Source organism: Anomalospiza imberbis, chromosome 3 (assembly GCF_031753505.1).
Source record: "Anomalospiza imberbis isolate Cuckoo-Finch-1a 21T00152 chromosome 3, ASM3175350v1, whole genome shotgun sequence".
NCBI lineage: Eukaryota > Metazoa > Chordata > Aves > Passeriformes > Viduidae > Anomalospiza > Anomalospiza imberbis.
In genome coordinates this window covers 61,790,880-61,809,421 of record NC_089683.1, presented here as the reverse complement: position 1 = coordinate 61,809,421, position 18,542 = coordinate 61,790,880, and the positions used below count along the sequence as shown (strand labels likewise).

The 18,542-nt window shown below is 40.2% G+C and overlaps 1 protein-coding gene and 2 long non-coding RNA genes across 4 annotated transcripts in view; 1 reads left to right on the top strand and 2 right to left on the bottom strand.

Annotated features, from left to right (window-relative positions):
* The window catches only part of EZR (ezrin), a 36,938-nt gene that overhangs the window by 3,590 nt on the left and 14,806 nt on the right, over positions 1-18,542 (top strand). Inside the window, exons 1-2 of one of the 2 annotated variants that reach the window (XM_068184708.1) lie at positions 4,918-4,959; positions 14,164-14,247. In XM_068184708.1, the coding sequence (XP_068040809.1) occupies positions 4,933-4,959; positions 14,164-14,247 (111 nt within the window). In that variant the 5' untranslated portion in view covers positions 4,918-4,932. Of the gene's footprint in view, positions 1-4,917; positions 4,960-14,163; positions 14,248-18,542 lie in introns of those variants that run through there. The other variant, XM_068184709.1, reaches the window with a different exon arrangement.
* LOC137470905 (uncharacterized) lies at positions 131-4,338 on the bottom strand. Its single transcript, XR_010997303.1, has 3 exons — positions 1,546-4,338; positions 1,075-1,166; positions 131-720 (listed from the first exon to the last, which is right to left on the bottom strand). It is a non-coding gene; the product is annotated as an uncharacterized lncRNA (long non-coding RNA).
* On the bottom strand, positions 11,536-16,204 carry LOC137470904 (uncharacterized). The gene is made up of 4 exons (XR_010997302.1): positions 16,072-16,204; positions 15,803-15,957; positions 12,543-12,758; positions 11,536-11,760 (listed from the first exon to the last, which is right to left on the bottom strand). It is a non-coding gene; the product is annotated as an uncharacterized lncRNA (long non-coding RNA).

The following is an 18,542-nucleotide window of genomic DNA, read 5'->3' as shown; positions in this document are numbered from 1 at the left end:
TCTTGGAGGGAAAAAACAAAATGTAAAGCTTCACAAGAAATTAAGTTAGCTTTGCAGCATAGTGTTTGGTTGATCTGGTGTCACACAAGAACTTCTAATACTTGTGTGACTGTGTATAAAAATGTGTAAAGAGAGGACAGCAGTAAATGTAGTCTAGCAGCTTTTGGTCCAAAAGAGAACATACAAGTGAATAATATCCAGAGGCACCTTTTTTAATACATTTATTAATGACCTGTGGTCAGAAAGCTGAGCATAGTAATGAAATCTGTTCATGTCATGCCGTTGAGGGGGAAGTATTATTCACACAGAGGGCCAACTCTAAAAGGCCAACTCTAAAACTCTATAAAGGAGACTGAAGGACTAAGGGGTAATAAGGTCCCTTTGTATATAGTTTAACTTGGAAGTTTATATACTTGGTGGGGAAAGAAGGTCCCTCACTAAATAGGTTAGAAGGAGATGGATTAATCAGTGGTAGTATAACTGTCCTGTTATTCATGTCATCTGCAATGTGTAGGGCTTCTCTAACAGAAAGCATTAATAGAACCTTTTAGTGAGAGCTTTCCTTTAATGTAGGTGCTTACCTGTGCCCAGGGCAGACGAATTTAAAGCAAAACTTAGAGAGTGGGTTTGGGATGACCACAGACAAAATTCCACTTTAAGATAAGAGGGTGCTTGGCTATTTCAGCCTGGTAGAATTCAAGGAGTTATCTCTTCCTTCACCTGTGTAGTAAAATGTAAGGAATTTAAATGCCAAAGAGAAGAAAGAATGCTTTAAGCACAATTTGTGGTTTAAGAAACTTTAAACTTTTAGAACAATTAAGCATGTATGGTGGGGGGAAGGGAGAGAGTTGTGAGTGGGTAGGATGTTTTTTTCACTTCCCTGTTGATCTTATTAGAAGACTATTCCAAGACCTAACATCCTTAAGATAAAATTTGACAGTACACAATTTAATGCTGCTGCCTGTAGGAATGGAGAACTGGAACTGATGTCTCAAAAGGCTTTTCCCAGCCCTGTGTTGTTAATAATGGGCTGGTGTGTGCTAGGCACTTAGTGGTTAGACAAGTCCTCCATACCTGTTTGATGTTGAATATACATGCGTGCTGTCTTCAAGTTGTTTTTTCAGAATACAGGTCTTCTGCCAAACCTTTATCTGTCTGTGAACAGACTATGACATTAAAATTTAACAAGTTTTTGATAAGCTAGCCAAAAAAATATGCAACTGTAGTGACAGGAATTTATTTCTAAATATAAACAATTAATATTAGTAATTGTTCCGAGATCTTCTCAATTTATTCTTGACTATGCGTCTTCTAACTACACGTAGGGATTTTATCTCAGAGCTCTTTACAGCAGATTCCTGTAAGTGGACTGAAATAAAAATTCTTTTTCATATCTTTAAGTGTTCACAATCAATTAAAATACTCTTAGCTTATGGATGGCTATAGATTTAGTCGAGAATAAAATACTACCCTTGTAAGCGCCAATTGCAGTCCATCAGGTGTTACAGTGTATGGTGTATTTGATACCAGGAGATGTATATTCACTCTGGGGCAAAATGGAAACCCAAGGAAGCTTCCATTTGCCAAATGTCAGAACTCCCTTACATTTGCCAAATGTGTCACTCACTGCTGCAAAAGAAAGGTGGACAATTCTGTGAGTAGTAAATTTAAGGAGATGAATAAAGTTATAAGAGACTGAGTTCACAGTTTGCCAAAACCCTTATTTACTGTGTGAGCTGAGTAAGCATTTCCGAGGGCAGTTTATTGTGGGATGTTAGCTGCTACAGAGAAACCAAGGGTGTTAACTGTTATGTTAGTCACTAATTAAAGAATTTCTTAACCTTCTTAAAGGTCAAAAGGAGGGAGATAAGCCTTCCTGTTCTGTTCTCTTCCTCCACCTACATGAGCATCTTCCTTTGTCCATGAAAAAAAGCTGTGATATGTCAGGACTTTTTGAGAATAAGACTTCTTGATGACCACTGAAGAATCCCACCTCAGTGTCGTTCTTGTTTGGCACACTGTGCCCAAAGAGCTTTACATGCGTGGTAAATCCCATAATCACTTGATTGACCTTGATGGAAGGCAGTGCTGCCCAGGATCACTGGACCACGCTGCACACTGTTAAGTAATGTGCTTTAGCTGTGTTGTGTTCTTGCTTTGAAGCTTGGTTTCTGCAACAGATAACATTTACCCTGTGAGCTGAGAAGTACGAAGAGCAGCAGTGTGTGCACCTAGGAGAGGGGAAAATTGTTGCTATATGAGACAGGAAACAAGGCATAGCTCAGTGTAACAACTAACCATGCTGTTTCTGTATTGCTCATCTGTTCAGATCCAGATTTTGTTTCTCTTTCTAGTTCCTACTTCATAGTGGGGAAATTCACTTGCCTTCTCTGCATCTGCTCTCATCTTTGACAGGGCATGAGTAGCAGCCATGTGCTCAGCCAAGGGTGATGGACACCTCATAGTAACAATTGTTCATTAAAGAACAATCCTGACTCTAAAAATTAATATGCAGGACTCTGCCTAATAATTGAGTAAGTAAGAGAGACTGTTGCTGATGACCATGGACTTGTATTTGGCTACCTACAGTGTAGGCTCAGCAGAAGAGATCCCCTACACAAGGCTTGTAGCCTTTTGCTTCCTTTGAGAGGGGAGCGTGTAATTGCCCTGTGTGGTTTGTGTGCATTTACTTCTCCCTCTCACTTTCACGAGCAAATGCTGTAGCTATTGTGTAAAACTCTGAGGTGTTACTATCACTATCTCTTCCTCTCATTTTTGCATGAAGAAGTCCACACTTGCTGTAGTTGTTCTAACCTCAGTGTGAAATGAGTGTGAGAGAGAATTCTCTGGTTATGAGTGATGGATGTCCTGTTGCTGAATCTTGAGCAGGCTTACAAAATTACTCTAGAGTGACTCAGTTCTGCCAAGAGACCACCACTGTGTAGATGCAGAAAGCAGGTCTGTGAGCTGTCTGCTACCTGAAGAAGTGGAGACTAAAATAATTTCACTTTTGAACCCAGGCACATTTTGAATTTAGCCTGTGTAGCCCAGTAGATGACTTGAAGCCTGTACTGTAAGTTCTGCTCTTCAGAGTTACTTGTGGGAGCTAAAGTTGTTCTTCAACACCTAGCTGAGTGCACTTAGCTAGCTTAACTTTTTGTCTCTGTAGAGATAAGTGATTGTACAGAGTTCCTGCTGCAGAAACTATGGTGTGTGGTGGAGTGATTTGCATAATTGATACTCAGTGATCTCAGTGTGGGGGCGAATGGTTCTTCCTCCATAACAACTGTCACAGCTGTGCAGACAAACTCTTGAAATGTACTTTATCTGCTGTTACTGTGCTCAAGGTACACTTTGGGAGCCCCTGGACCATATTTGTTTGCTGTCACGCATCTGTAGTGAGGGGAGTGGGAAGAGTTTCATCTCAGAAGTCCTTAAGCTGTTTTAGGGGTTACGAAGGGGTGCTTTGGTACTTTGCCAGTCCTCGCAATCACTTTTCCTTTATGATTTGTAACTGCTCAAGTGCAATACCTTTGTGCTCAGGTGACATTCCAGGACTTGCCATGACCTACCTTTATCTGGGAGCAAATAGTAGCTGTTGCATGCTGTTTGAGAAGTGGAAGCATTGTAGTGTACTGCACATAGATCAGATTATCGAGCTGTCAGAAGTGATCACATCACACAACCCCACTAAGAAATTTCACAAATGCCATGAAGTGTATTCCACTGAAATCCGTGAGTAAAATGAAGGAGGCTGATATGGAACAGGTAAAACAGAAGGATGGAATATCAAACAAAAATCTCTCTGACAAAAGGATTTGTATCTAAAATGCAGAATGAACAAACATCATTACTAGGCCTTGTGTGACTTGTTGCACTGCTATTTCTTTCTAAGTTCATTTTCCTTCTTCACTTTGATGTCTATATGAACATGGCTGGCCTTGTAGGTCAGGCAGAAGCTCTTGTAACCTAATAGTACACCTCTGATGTTGGCCAAAAGCTGATGCCTGAGGAAGAGTATTTCAAAGATATGCACCATTGCTTTCCTCTGAGGTATTGGAGGTTGAAAGGTCCTATATAATGAGTTACTAAATGGATTTTTGTGAACTTGTCCAGTCTCGCTTTAAAACCCTGTGAACTTCAGCATCCACAGTATACTTTAACAAAGGCTGTCCTAGATAACCTTCACATTGTTTGGAAAGTTATCTACAAACCTCCTTGCTACAGTGCTACATGAATACACGTTCCTTGTCTAGTCTGTTCATGTAGCTCAGGAGGTTATATGCTCTTATGTCCTAGCCTCAGTTAATTTTCTTCCAAAATGAGAAATCCTATCTAGCTTAGTTGATCCTTTCATGGTAATTATTTGAGCATCCTTGATCTTCTTCCAGTTCACACCTGACAAAAATACTGCTTTGCATCCTGGAACATCTCTATCTTGGAAGAGTACAGTTACTGAGAACATTTCTCCAGTAGTTGTTTCTTGGATGCCTTAAACTCCCAGGTTATAGTCCTGTGGGAGAGTAAGTCACAGATAATCCTTGTGTTCACTCAGCCCACCCTGTTCCATTGCAATGTGCTGCTCTTCCACCCCAGAATAACAACCACCACAGGGTTGATTGAAAGTGTTGAGAGCTGTGTGCTGTCAGGCTGTGTTGCTGCTGTCAGACTTCTGACTCTGTAATGGCTCTGAGTTTTCCATGCACATTGCCCTCTAGAACATAGATCTCTGCATAAGCATTGGAATAAAAGGCACCAATATTGGTGCTTGGATTCAGGGGAAGCTCTGAGGCTATTGTAGCTTTTATTTAGATTATTCGCAGCTTCAGATCCTGCCCTAGCTGTTGTGAGTTTGTACTTTGGAGTTCACCTTTTGCAGAAATTGTTGTGTGTTTGTTGCTTCCAAGTGAAAAAGCCAAGCAGAGGCGTAAAATGATGTTTGTGTTCCAGACCAAGACTGTAAGATACTAATTTATTTTTTTCTATTCCCTCAAGGAGATTGCAGAAGGATAATATTGCTTTATGTAGTGTAAATTCTGGAAATGTTAAATTATTTAGAAGACTCTGAAATTATGAAAAACTTGGTAAACTCTATATTATCTGCACTTGGCCCCATGCTTGTGTTTCTGATGGAAGACAGCAGAAGATCTGATCCGTTCTGGATTCTGAGCAACTTCTTAAGATAAAGCTTATTTGAGGATTTTTTGTGGGACTTGCTGTATACTTCATGTGTAAAGCCTTAGTCTCGCAACTTCATTATGTTTAATTAGATGCAACAGCTGTCTTGATAAAACAGTCTGTGTGTGCAGGAGTTTGCATAGCTTTCCTCTGAATTTATTCTTTATGTACAAAGGAGCTATTGTTGCTGCACTCTGTGTTCCTAAATCCATCCTAGCATCCATTGAGGGCAAGTGACACATCCAGGCAGTGGTGCTATGTTGAGCCTGTTGTCACTGGCTGTGTGTTCCTCCTTTAAAGAACAGACTGCTGCTTGTACACAGATATTCTGAAAATGTAATGGAGTATTATACAGCATCAGAGAGTCTTTAAAGTGAACATTAATGTATTTCAATGAAACACCATAAACCCTCCTGCTTCTTTGTAATATCGTGTTCAAAGTAAATCATTCTTACATCCCTCACATAGAGTGAGGGCAAGTGTTTTGCATGAAAAACACCTGGGCTCCTTAAGTGTACAGGGCTTTGTTCAAGGGCAGTATCCTGGGGCCTTTCAGACTTACTCTGCATTGCTTTATGTCTTGCCAGAACATAAGAATTTTAAAGTTTTAGATAGGCCTCTGTCTCTCAGTTTTTCAACTTGTTCCTGGCTTGAGACAGAATGATGCTGTTTGCTTGTTAGGAAAGAGTTGGGGTGAATCTTCAGTGACTGGAGAAAGATTTACTTTTTTTTTTCTTTTTTTTTTTTTTTTTTTTCCCTAGGAAGAGTGTTTGCTTGGTTTTATTTCACTGAGCAGTTATTGTTAACTGTACAGAGCTGACCAGAGGTGGAGAATCCTGGTAGTCTGTCTGGGGCCTAGGCATTTGAGAGCCAGGGCTATCACAGATGTACTGTCACTTGCACCTGCCACACCTGCATGAAATCTTCATGATCTTTTGGCATGCAAAGTGTTATTGCTTGACCTAAGATAAAAAACTGAATTGCAGCCATGGCTGCTTCTTGACTTTTCACGCAGATGCCTACTATGCAGTTATTACATGCTGACAGAAGAGATAGCAAGCCTTCATTAAAGGAATGGAGATAGGCATGTAATTTAGTTTGTATCTTCTGCACATCTCAACATAAAAAAGTTTGAATTTGCACTCTAGGATTATGTTCATGTTTAATTATAAGGACAGTTTCATGCTTTATTACAAAGAAGAGTTAAGTGACATGGCTGCAATACTGAACTCCATGGATTTGCTGTCTTGTGACCTGTTTGTTTGTAGGCAGGGAGGGGGAAGTTCATTCTGAAAATTCCACCCACTTTGTTAAAACTGGAATTTCTGGATGACTCTTCACATCTGGGTATTGAAGGTTTTCCTGCTCACATGAACCCCCCTCCCACCACTTCATCCAGAAGTCTAGCTTTCAGATTTCACTCCAAAATTTTTCTTGGCTTCCCCGCAAAGTACTTTATTTCTCCTCCGAAAAACTGTCATAAGTGTTTTTCACCATACATGAGAGTAAATACCTGGGTTCCTATTGCCTTGACTAAGCTTAAAAAATTTCAGTTAAGTATAACTGATACAGCTATTGCTCCTTAAATATTGAGGACTAGTACCCCCAAAAATATGATTCTGCAAGCTGTTGCATTAAAGCTGACTAGTAGTTAAGGCTAACAATCGTACTGAATAATTTTAAAGTAACTACTAGATTATAAATTATTATATACAACTCAATTTAACCTCAGTGGTATTTCTCCCTCTCCTGGGAAGGTAAGCAAGGTTTTAAGGACAAAGACCAGCCTACTCAGCTCTAATTTTACCTGTTGCAAATGCAGCAATACCTAACTGCTTCATAGACTCTGAGGAATCCCATTGGAACGTGACTTAATGTTCCCATTTATTTGCAATGAGGAAGCAATGTTTAACACAATGAGATCTGAAGTGGAACACGTCCTTCAGTTCACAGAGGGGTATTGTGATTTAGCATGGTATGCTGAGAAACTGGGTCAGTCAAATGGGTGCAACCAGCTTGCCTTGTCAGCCAAGGGGATGCCAGTGAGGCTATCTCCTATTCCTATTTTGTGAGTCGCTGAGGCTCTTTTCTTCCTTGTCAGCAAACTGCTTCCCATTTTGTAAGGGAAGGCTCATGGCTGCTATGCTGTGCTGTGCTGCCACTGTCCTCTCTGAAATGCTCCATGTTAGGCAGGCAGTGCATGGAAGGTTCTGCCATGGGAGCAGGGAAGGAGCCCTTGAAAGGCTTTCTTCATTGCTGGGCTGTGCAGTTCTTTCCCATTCTCATACGAATCAGATTCTCCTTCCCCCAGAAGAGAAATGGTGAGCGTCATTTGCCTTCTTATTTCAGGTTCTCGGACATCCTTTAAATCTTAAAAATGTAGCAGTGGGAAGGACTTGGACCTGTGTTTTCTGAAGGCTGCATGGAAGTGGCTATGTAGTATCATAATATCTTACCACTTCAGCAATTATTGTTTCTTGTCATGTTACCCAGCCTGCAATAAGAGGGCTTTTTGCTGGTTTTCTCCCTGTGGGTTTGGAAGTTTTTATAGTCTTCTATATAAAACATGTCATGTTTCAGACAACTCCCATTTGGAAAGGGATCACTGACATGTTCAAAAATAAAATCTAGTTTGAAACAAACAGAAAACCACCACAAACAAATAAAAAGCCCCAAACACACACAGATTTAAAAAAAACCCAACTGGCAACCAACCCAGAAACACTTAACCTGTAGATCAGTGTAGACTTTCCAAAAGAAGCATTCAGATTTGGGTGACAGCATTCCATCTAGCAAGTCATCAGGCAGGCAGAACAGAATAGTCACCTTCTGTAATGCTTCTGGTGACAAATACACTCAAGAGTGTAATTTTGCCCTCCATGTAATAGCATCACACCAGGAAATGTGGTGTTTTTCTGGGGATTATAATAAACCACATCCTTGTCTACAGTCCTGCTGTAGCCCATTGTTTGCAAGCCTGTAATTTGTTCATCTCTGCCTCTTATCCATTCTCACCTCTGCAAGTGTAACACTTGTAGCTATTTTTCAGACCTACCAACAGCTTTGAATTCCAGTGCTGTCCTCCCAAAAGACTTATTTGTTCTTGACTAGGTGCTGTTCATGATCTTGTAAGTGCATTCCATCTTCCAGGGACTCCGAGAAAACTTTTTCTTATTCCCTCAATCCCACCACACTTATATCCCCTTTTCAAGACCATGGCTTGACAGGAAAAGGTCAGAATATGTGTCCCTGCCATAGATCCAGCAAGATGAAGGTGCTGAGCCCAGCTGAGAGGGAAGCTGTGTTTTGGCAATCTTACAGCAGCAAATGGAATTGATCATTTGCTTGATATTCATGACATTTGTCTCCTGCTCTGAAAGAAGCTGTGGAGAATGTAGGTGCACAACTTATTTGGTTGTAATTTCGCATGGCTCAGATTTGTTGTATGCCAAATCTGTGTTGTATGGCACCACATCAAATATGTTATTAGATTTTATTTGATCCATCAGGCAGGTTATTCTGTCAGAGAAGAAACAGAATTGTCTCCAAGTGTTGTGTTCTTGATATGCTGGTGTTCCTAAAGTACATTCTTAAGTATACCATAAATTGAACTAATATTTCTGCAGTTGCTTCTGTGTTGTTTGTGCCACTTACCTTCTCGGAGTTGTCTTCTCTGCACAGTCTCTGAACCATTACCTGTTGATTTAAGTAACTTGTGGAGTACAGAAGAATACAGATACTGAAGTGTTAGCAGATCAGCTCTGAGCTCTGAAGCTGCTAGGATTTTTTTCCGTCCTCAAAGTTGAAAATTTTCCCATAACAGTTTCCGGGAGCTGGGACAACAGTTACTCCATCAGTTAGGACAATATCTTTCTTTGTTGTTGGACCTGGAACCAGTGAACACTACTGAATGGAATGTGCGAGAATAGAGAGCAGTTTCATTGCCCTTCTGATGCTGCTGCATGAAGTTGTTTTTCCTATTACAAGATGCTTAATCACTACACACGTCTATGAACAGCTCTGGTTGCTAAGGTCAAAATGAGATTACTTTGTCCTTGCAGATGCATTGCAGCCCAGGCCAAGAAGCTTGCCTATTATTTATTTCATTAGTAGTTGCTGCTTGCCTGGTAAAAGAGTAGACCTGCAGAAGTGAGAATTAATGCTACTACTTTCTTAATACTATTATTAAGGCCACTGCGTCCTCCTTGTTAAGACTTCTGTATTTCTTCAGCATAAGCAAGAAGCAAGTCCGTATCCCTATAGTCTGTGTGTGTGCAAGAAGGCTTAACAGCTCTGCACACTGTTTTTCATAGAATGTGCTGTGCAGTACAGCAGTTCAAAATGTGGCTGATTTGCTTAAATGTACCAGTGACTCCTGGGATTTCCAGACATCCAGTGACTGAATAAACAAGGCATGCCTATCTAGGTTTCTCCACTGCCAATTGCCACCACTTGGAAAGATACCGTGCTTGGAAACCTGCTGTTTAGGAGACTCTGGTCTTTCTTCCTCCTTGGAAAGAAGAAGAAAACATTCCTAAGCATTGTCTAAGGCATTCAGACCTGCCTAATGATAATGACAAGTGACACAGTTAAATACCGGTTTGTCCTGTGTTAATGGGTAAAAGTTGGTATTTAGTGCCCTTTATCATACATATTTACTGAAATTAAATTGTATGGTCTTATTTAAATTACTTGCACAACTTCATGGTTTCCCTGAACTATTTTATTATGCAAATGAACTATTAGATTACATGCATCAGGGTGCAAAATATCCACAATAGCATGATGTATCTGAGAGCTGTGGGTTTTTCTCCCTGTTCTCCCTGCCCTTTTCCCTTTAGTGCGGGATGTTTTTCAATGGAGCTGCAGTATCAGCAGAGTGATGGTTAACTTCAAAGATACCATGTTGCCTGCAATCAGATACTGATTCTGCACCAAGGTGTTCAAGAATCCAATGTTAGAAAAAACTGCAGCTGTGTGTTCATAGTGTCCACCACGCCTGAAAACTGGGTGTTTGTGAGAGGATGGGGTTGAAGAGGCAATGTCTTCTTGGGTTCCTATCTAGGTCTTGATTCTTCTACATGGTGCAACTCTAAGATAGTTGCCTCCTTAAGAGAGTGTTTTCTGAATGTTTTTCAAATGACACTTTAATGTTTCAAGTTACTTCTACTGATGTGCATAGACTCTGAAAGGCTGCACCTGCTCCAGAGATTGATCTACTGACTTAGCATTAGAAAAGGTGTTGTTTTATTGACAACAAAAGAAACAAATGCATGACTTAAGGGCAAGGCTAAAGCACAGAAGATTCTGTTCTAACTACCATTGCTTTCCATAGTGTTACAATAATTTAAACTGTACTCTGAAGTTCTTTCTAGCTCTGGCCTTCATCTTCTATTCTCTTGTTCAAATTGGTAAGATAGCTAACACTACAGTCCAGTATGAAGTCATGGAACTGGTGTTCAGTCTTTCCATGAACTAAATTCTTCAGCTGCATGGAGAGTTTTTCCTTTTAATGTAAATGGCATTGCCTTTTCAACAGCATCCTTTTTCCCTTCTGGATCAAATTTGTTAGCAATTTTATACATCCTAAGACAGGGGAAGAGGAAAAACTTGTGTTCTGTAACGTTTTTGTATGCCCAAGCAAACCTTAAAGGCCTTATTTATCATTTTAAGTGTGTTAGCCTCAGACATAAAAGTAGAATTATTAAATAGTTAAGGTTGGAAAGGACCTTAAATATAATCTATTTTCAACTCCCAGAATAATAAAGTGTTATGACATTGGCCTATCAAGAAAGAAGTCACATCTTACTGTCCAGGATTTTTAGTGTGTTTTGTGCATAAAAGCACATAGTTTTTAATATAACCCTTATTTCATGTATAACAGCCATATGCTGTTCTCTTCTCTCCACACCCTTGTGCTCTTAAAAGTGAAAAGCTGTTTTCATTTTGGTTATGGCTTCAACCTTGTCCTGGATTACTGCCAGGATTTGGTAGGATCGTATGAAGGATATGCCTTGCCTAGTCAGGGTGAACAGGACTTGACTTGTGAAATTTGTCCTAACTGTGTCTTCCTCTTTTTGTTGCTCATGGAAATTAGTTTGAGTTATTGGTTATTTTCCTCCCCAACAATACCTGAATTGGTTACTACATTAGGTGTTGATTTAATCATCTTGGTGCCACGGGGAGATCCATCTGGTCTGAGCTGAATGCCAAACTGATCAACTCTTGGTGTAGCAGACATCAAGGTTTCTTCAGGCTGTCTAAACTAGGGTTTCATGTGGGTTAAGCTCTGTTTGCTACTTTAATATGAGTTTCTCTGTGGCTAAAATCTTGTATGGAATGGTTGTAGGACATCCATTTAGAAACACTGTTAAAATCATTATGTTCTTGAAGTCAAGGCTAAGGTTTGGAGATGAGAAGCAGGAGAGCTTAATAGGGCAGGAAGGAGACTCAGGATATTCCCAGGCAGTCATCAACTCATTGAAGGGACAGAAGGTCTCTTCTTGATCTGCCTGTCATGTGGCTGGCAGTTTGTCTGAGGGCACCAGGGAAATTCGTCTTTGTCCTGTTGGTTATGCAGCCCTTAAAGAACACAGAAATTAACCTTTACTGCAGGCCCCAAGTGCCCTTGAAAGCTTTTTGGATAACTAAGTAGTCATGTTCCTGTGTGCTTCTGGCTTTAAATGATTGAAGTGGAAAAGCAGATGACTACAATTTTCGGTCTTAATACTAAAATAATTCTTGAAATACGTAGCAGCTAAATGCACTAAATAGCTCACTTATATAGCTGATCCTACAGTCTTTGAGGGTTGTAGTAAAACAAGACTAGGGAGTTTAACTTTTTTTACTAGCAGAAAACCACTAAGGAGAGATAGAGGAAAATACATACTGGTACGAGCTGGAATTTTGTACTCAGCCAGCATTCTGCAGGTTTTCTGGTAAGGGTGAGAAGTACCTCCTTTTAAGTTCTTTAGCTTGTAAAGTGATACTTATTTTACACTTCTATAGTGTTTCAGCCAGAAGTACAAATAACTTGCTCAGCACAAAACTAAGACGATGAGCATATGTTTTCTTGAAGTGGGTAGAAAGGGATTAGAGTATGATTAGGGATTTATTGTTGAGACGGATTAAGCAACAGGTGTTTTTTAAGGTCACATCTTTGAATTGCAGACTTGCTGTTCCAGAGAATTTGATATCTGAACTTCCCCTCCCTTCCTACGCTGGAAACATTTCTTGGGAAACCTTTGGTTCTTTTCTTGGGAAACCTTTGGTTCTTAAGGCACAGGAAGAAAACCTTAAGCATAACTACGTGCTCTGTTGTGATCGCAAATGCTACAGTTAGGTTTTCCAAGAACTCCTTTTACCGTCTTGCTTGTTCTTCCATCTTGCATTTAAAGAAATTTTTTAAAGTCCTAATTTAAAGGACAGTGCTTTAAGAACACAGCTTGAAAGTGTCGTCACTAAGTCATCTTCTCTAGTTTAGTTCTGGGGTCCTGTGACTTGGAAAGTGCCTTCAGCCGTAGTTCTGGGGTCCTGTGACTTGGAAAGTGCCTTCAGCCATCTTTCTTTGGGAGGATCTTCTGTAATGTGGGAGTAAAATATCTATAAAGATACTCGATGCCTTCATAGAATCATTTAGTTTGGAAAATACCTGTAAGATCAAGTTCAGCCATTAACCTAACATTGCCAGGTCCACCATTAAAGTAAAGAAGGTTGGTTAAATATTCAGTGTCTCACTGAAAAAGAAGTGCAAATCTTTGTAATATATTTTACTAAAGCTAGCTGAAGCAACTTGTTTTATTCACAGTTCTGTGTTAGTTGTAACATTGTTACACCTGACTTTTATCCTACAGTTTAAACATACATAATTAAGTTGCTAGGAACTGCTGAAGACCAAAGCTTTGTAGTGAGTAATTCTATTCCTCTCCTACCTCTTTTACCTCTCATTTCTACAGATGTATGCCAGGATCTCCTGGTCTCTTAGCCTTGGCTTTCTGTAATGTGGCATTTACAAATTGTTGGGAAATTGTCATGAAATCTCATCTGCCAGTACCTTACATGTTGCCTGACCATGTAGCATAACTATAATACACAATCATACATGTTTGGGTTTTTTACATTTCTTTTGGGATTGTTGGGTTTTTTGAAAAGTAGTATAATATTGCAAGCTGTAGTCAGAACAGTTGAAGATAATCCTTTCCCAATTTGCCATTTTACTGGTCCTTATGCCATTCCCTGTAAGATTAGTTGCTGCTTTTGCATCCTGATTAACTGCTAATAGACTTTTTCTAGTCATTAAACACTCTTGCCTTCTGCATTCAGTAGTAACCTCTGTCTTGCAGTCTAGTGCCATTGCAGTAAATCTGGTTATGTTGTTTCTTCACTGACAGCAAGAGCTTATTGAACTCCTGCCCTGTAGTATCATTCAGTACCTGTTACCGCTGTTTTTATGTGCTGAATAGATTTTTATGAGGGAAAGAATGAACGTTTATCAGGTTAATGCTGATCGCTTTGTAAGAATAATCTGCAGCCTTTTGCCTTTAAAACCTCAGATTAATTCCAGCTCTAATATAAATGGAAGTTAAATTATAAGTCTTAAATTTAATTTAGTCATTAGGGCCTTTCGTAATCCAAGGGATGGCTTGCAGGCGGCTGTACTGTGCACCCACAGTAGCTCTTACTCCAAGAGGGTTTAGGCCTGGAAAGGCTCAGGTCTAAAATACCCTCCTGTTGAACCAGAAGATCTGTCCAATCCTGTGTTGAGTAGGAAAACCTGTGGAGCAATTTGGTTAAAACAGCCGAATGAGTGCTCCAATTAAGTTTGCTGGTGTGATAACACGATTCTAATTGAGGCTTAAGTGTGTTTATTGTAGAGGTTACAGGAGTGCATCAAAGCGTGGAGGCTCTTGTACACAAAGTATTCTGTTAACACCTAGAAGTAACTTTCAATGCATCTTAAACAATGCTTTTTGTTTTTTTCCTTAGATCAACGTTCGAGTTGTTACTATGGATGCAGAGCTGGAGTTTGCCATCCAGCCAAACACTACAGGCAAACAGCTGTTTGACCAGGTCAGTGAAGGGTTGGTGTGGGCTTTTGTTGTTTAATTTTGGAGTATGTTTTGGACTATAGTATTTTCTTAAGACTGGATTCCAAACCTATCTTTCTTCTCTCTACCTTCTAATCAAACGGCCTCAGTCTGAACTAAGATCTCTAAATTCCATCACAGTAAAAGAAAAAAGCAAAAACCCTTGCAGGTACGTTATGTTCCAGTGAAACCTGTCTTCCTAGCATGTTGGATGATGAACTGTCACAAGGGATCTAAAATATCTAGACAGCATAGGTAGCATGTAAAAATGTACCTCTTGCTTTGAAGTACTGCTTAGCTCTTACATAGTTCTTAACTTCTAAGGTTGAAATGTTTCTCTTGTGCATAAAACTGTCTGGAATCAGGTCTTCAGGTGGCTGATGAGGCCATTAGCATGGCTGCATTCATTCAAATGCTGGGTTTGAGGAGCCACTTACCACAAGTGTTTGAGTTTGTCAAAATACTGGAAAAACAGAAAGAGTTTGTGATCTCTCTGCAGCATTTACAGACAACGTGCCTTGTAAGAAGCCCCTGCGCAGCAGGATGGAGCAGAGATCAGTGCAGCCTGCCTTCAGGGATTCTCAGGGAAGTGGAGGGCTTCAGTGGCCAACACTCTCCTCCTGTACTGTTATTCTTCCTGTTACTGCTTTAACAATATACAGGTCTGTTTGAAGATGGACCTGCAAAGATCAGATAAAGACAACTAAAAAACTGTGTGCTATTTGTGAAACTTTGTTAATAACGACTTAACTAGTTTGCTGTTATAGAACTGAAGCAAGGCCTAGGTTTTAGGAGAAAAACATTTACTTACTGCTCTGCAACTCAAAAGAAAAAAAGAAAATATTTGCTTCTAGACATTTTTCCTGTAGACCTGAAGAATAAGAATTGGTCTATGCAGACTTCAGTCACACATTTTAACATGTTCACAAACTGTTATTTGCACTGCTGCCCTTGTACCCACTAACCTTGATAGCTAAGGGTGGTTGTACTTCAATAGCTAGTGCTACTCAAGTAGGCAGTACTGGCTAAACAGCGTTCATTCCTTCTGAGGTATTGTTGATACAATTTCTTGTTTCAGTGAGTTAACTAGAACTTGCTAGGCCTTATGGCAATTGTGCATTGAGAAGTACTTAGAAAGAAAATCCAAAAAAACCCCAAAACAAACAACCAACAAACCAGTTAAAAAATAAACGAAATTCCAAACCCCTAACAAACAAACAGGAAAAAAGCTTTTAGTGAGTTCTTGAAAGGAATGAAAGAATGAAATCAAATACTAATCACTGCAGAACTTCACAGTACAAAACCAAGTACTCCAGCTTGTTTATTAAATCTAATTCCTTTTGATTACTACTGATGTGGGATAAATGTCAAGTACTCATTGAACACAGAGGCCAAGGATTCAATCCCCATATAGTTCATTCATTTTAGAGTTGAGCTCGATGATCCTTGTGGGTCCCTTCCAACTCAGAATATTCTGATTCGGTGACTGGAAATTTGCTGAAATGCATTTGAAACCTGCATTTTTATGGAACCAATACCTGCTGCTCGATCTTCCAGAGGAGAGTCGCCAAGTTGATTAGGGAGATGGATCACCTCTCCTATGAGGAAAGGCTGAGAATTGGGATTTTTCAGCCTGGAGAAGAGAAGGCTTTGGGATGACCTAACTGCAGCCTTCCAGTACCTGAAAAGAACCCTAAAAGAAGTTGGAGAGAGACTATTTTCAAGGGCATGAAGTGACAGGGCAAGGGGGATGGATTCAAAGTGAAAGAAGAAGGTTTAGATTAGATATAAGGAAGAAATTCTTTACTGTGTTGGTGGTGAGGAACTGGAACAGGTTGCCCAGAGAAGCTGTGGATGCCCCAATCCTGGAAGTGTACAAGGCCTGCTTCGATGGAACTCTGAGCAATCTGGTCTAGTGGAAGGTGTCCCTGTGCATGGCAGGGGGGTGGAGCTAGATGATCTTAAAGGTCCCTTCCAACCCAGGCCATTCTATGATTCCATTCGTGCTGATCACCATGGCATCAGAGTAACTTCTGTCCCTGGCCCTTTCATGTTAATCCAAAAGAGAGAAATTGGATTTTATCTCCATCATACAAAAATCCAAATTGCTTAAAGCCAGGTTTTTAAAAGCAATGCTTTAGATTAGACTGTAAGTATGTCCTTATGACAAGCATTCAACAAGTACTTCCCTCCTCCATATAATGCTAATGCTTAATATTATAAATGCTTAATATTATAAACTAATGCTTACATCTGTTTAGAGTCAGGGTCATCTCTCTGGCAGAAGAGAAACTACTTTCTCTGATTTCAGCTGAGAAGCTCAAAGTCCTGAGAACATGGAAAAGGCAGGATGTTTCAGATTCAAGATACTTCTATTTTAGCTTGCTGTCTGGGTACTTTGGCATTTCTGAAGAATGCTTAGTGCACGATTGGGATAGACCTACTCCTCATGGAGATTTTCTCCTTACATCCACTGGTATGGGTTTAAAACCTGTGATTGGAAATTCTTATCCATATTTCATACCTTGTTGGGGGATACTTCTGCTTATCAAGGGAAGGATGAGGTAGAACTGTGCAGCACAAAACCAGAAAAGGTGAAGACCATACATTCTCTCTTCAGTTCTGTTCAGCAAGCCTTTCACTAGGCCCTTATCTCGGGTGGAGTTTACACTCAGATAAAGCCTGTGGAGGCAACAGGTTTTCACAGGTATGGGAAGTGGCCCAACTGGAACTGCAGAACCACTGTGGGGGTTTTGAAGAAGCAAGCTATTTTTAAAACTACGAGGTGATTTCTTGGCCTGGTTGTCAGCTAGCAGAGCTAGGCTTTGCTAGCACAACTGTATCCTGCATGTAAGGTGTATTATAGCTCCTTTTACAGGAGAGGGAAAATAGTGGAAACCTGTGACTATTAAGATCCTCTCCACTCAAGCCAGTCCTGTGCAGAGTTTATGCTGCAGTGAAGTCTGAGGTGTCCCAAGAACCAACCCAGTGGGCTCTGCAGCTGGCTGGAGTATCTCCCAGGTAGTCATGTGCCCTCCTGACCATGAGTAAAAGAAATTAAAACAGAGGAGAGTGTAACTGGCATTTTCTGGAAGTGAATGCATAACTGGATGGAACGGGAAGACTCAAGATTTGCGGCTTCATGCATTTGAGGAAGCAGAGGAGGTGTCTCTCATCTTGTATATAATGCCTCGTTTCTTGTTTCTTCCGTGTTTTGCCATGGAGGAAGTTTACAAAGCATTTCCCAGTACAGGCTAAAACATACTTTGTTCTTTGCATTGAAACTCAGTCAAATTATGAAGTTTAGCTCATTGCTTTCTCCTTCCTTGCTTTTAGGTTTTGGGAGGAATTTGAGGGGTCATGATATATGAAAGCTTTCTAACTCTATTTATAGGAAGTGTACTTTTTCTCTTATAAGAGACATTCAGAGATAATGACCTGATAACTGCTTGATTTATGCAACTTTTATTTTAACAAAGTTGCAACATTCTTTTGTGCAACAGGAAGTACCATACTCAACATACCCCTGGTTTTCTGTTAGACTTCATAAAAATATATCCAGCTGTCAGAAAACTTGTCTCTTCCATGATGAAACAAGCCAGTTTGTGGGATGAGGGAAAAGGAATTTTAGTCAAGTAAAAGCTGAATTATTTACAGAGCCCAGCTCTTCTTTTAAAAGGACATGGGGTTTGGGTTTTTTGTTTGTTTGGATTGGTGGGTTTTATTGTCTTTTTGATAAACTCTAGTTAGTCTTAGCTAACATGACATTGTTTCTCTCAAGTCTGCTCTCCAGCCAGAGTGTCTCCAGCCGTACCGTAAATGTGGAGGTGAAACAGATCCTTGGTTGAGGTCTTAGACTTGTTGAAGCACATGTAACTGCACATTCCCAAGTCTGTCACACTTCCCTAACTCACTAAGTGGTTTTAAATACTTCTTGCCTTCCACTCAGTTGAGCTCTCGGTAGCGGTGCCTACATCACATTTTGAGGGGCTACTCTGCAAATAACACAACGGAAGTGATCCAGCTATGTAGGTAATAGATCTTTGCAGATTTTGGCTGTGTCTAGAGCACAGCTTTACAGGTAGATGAGCTGGCAGCCAAGCAATTGGCTATAAGAACAAGCTGTCAAGAGTAGGTGAAGGTCATGGACTTGTTTGCTCTGTGCTCCAATGAGGAAATGTAACATGTCCAAACAGGACTGCTTTTCTAGTAAGTGCACCATCCAGTCAACGGATGGTGTTTCTGTGTCTTTCAGCTGGTTAGCATTTATAGTATATG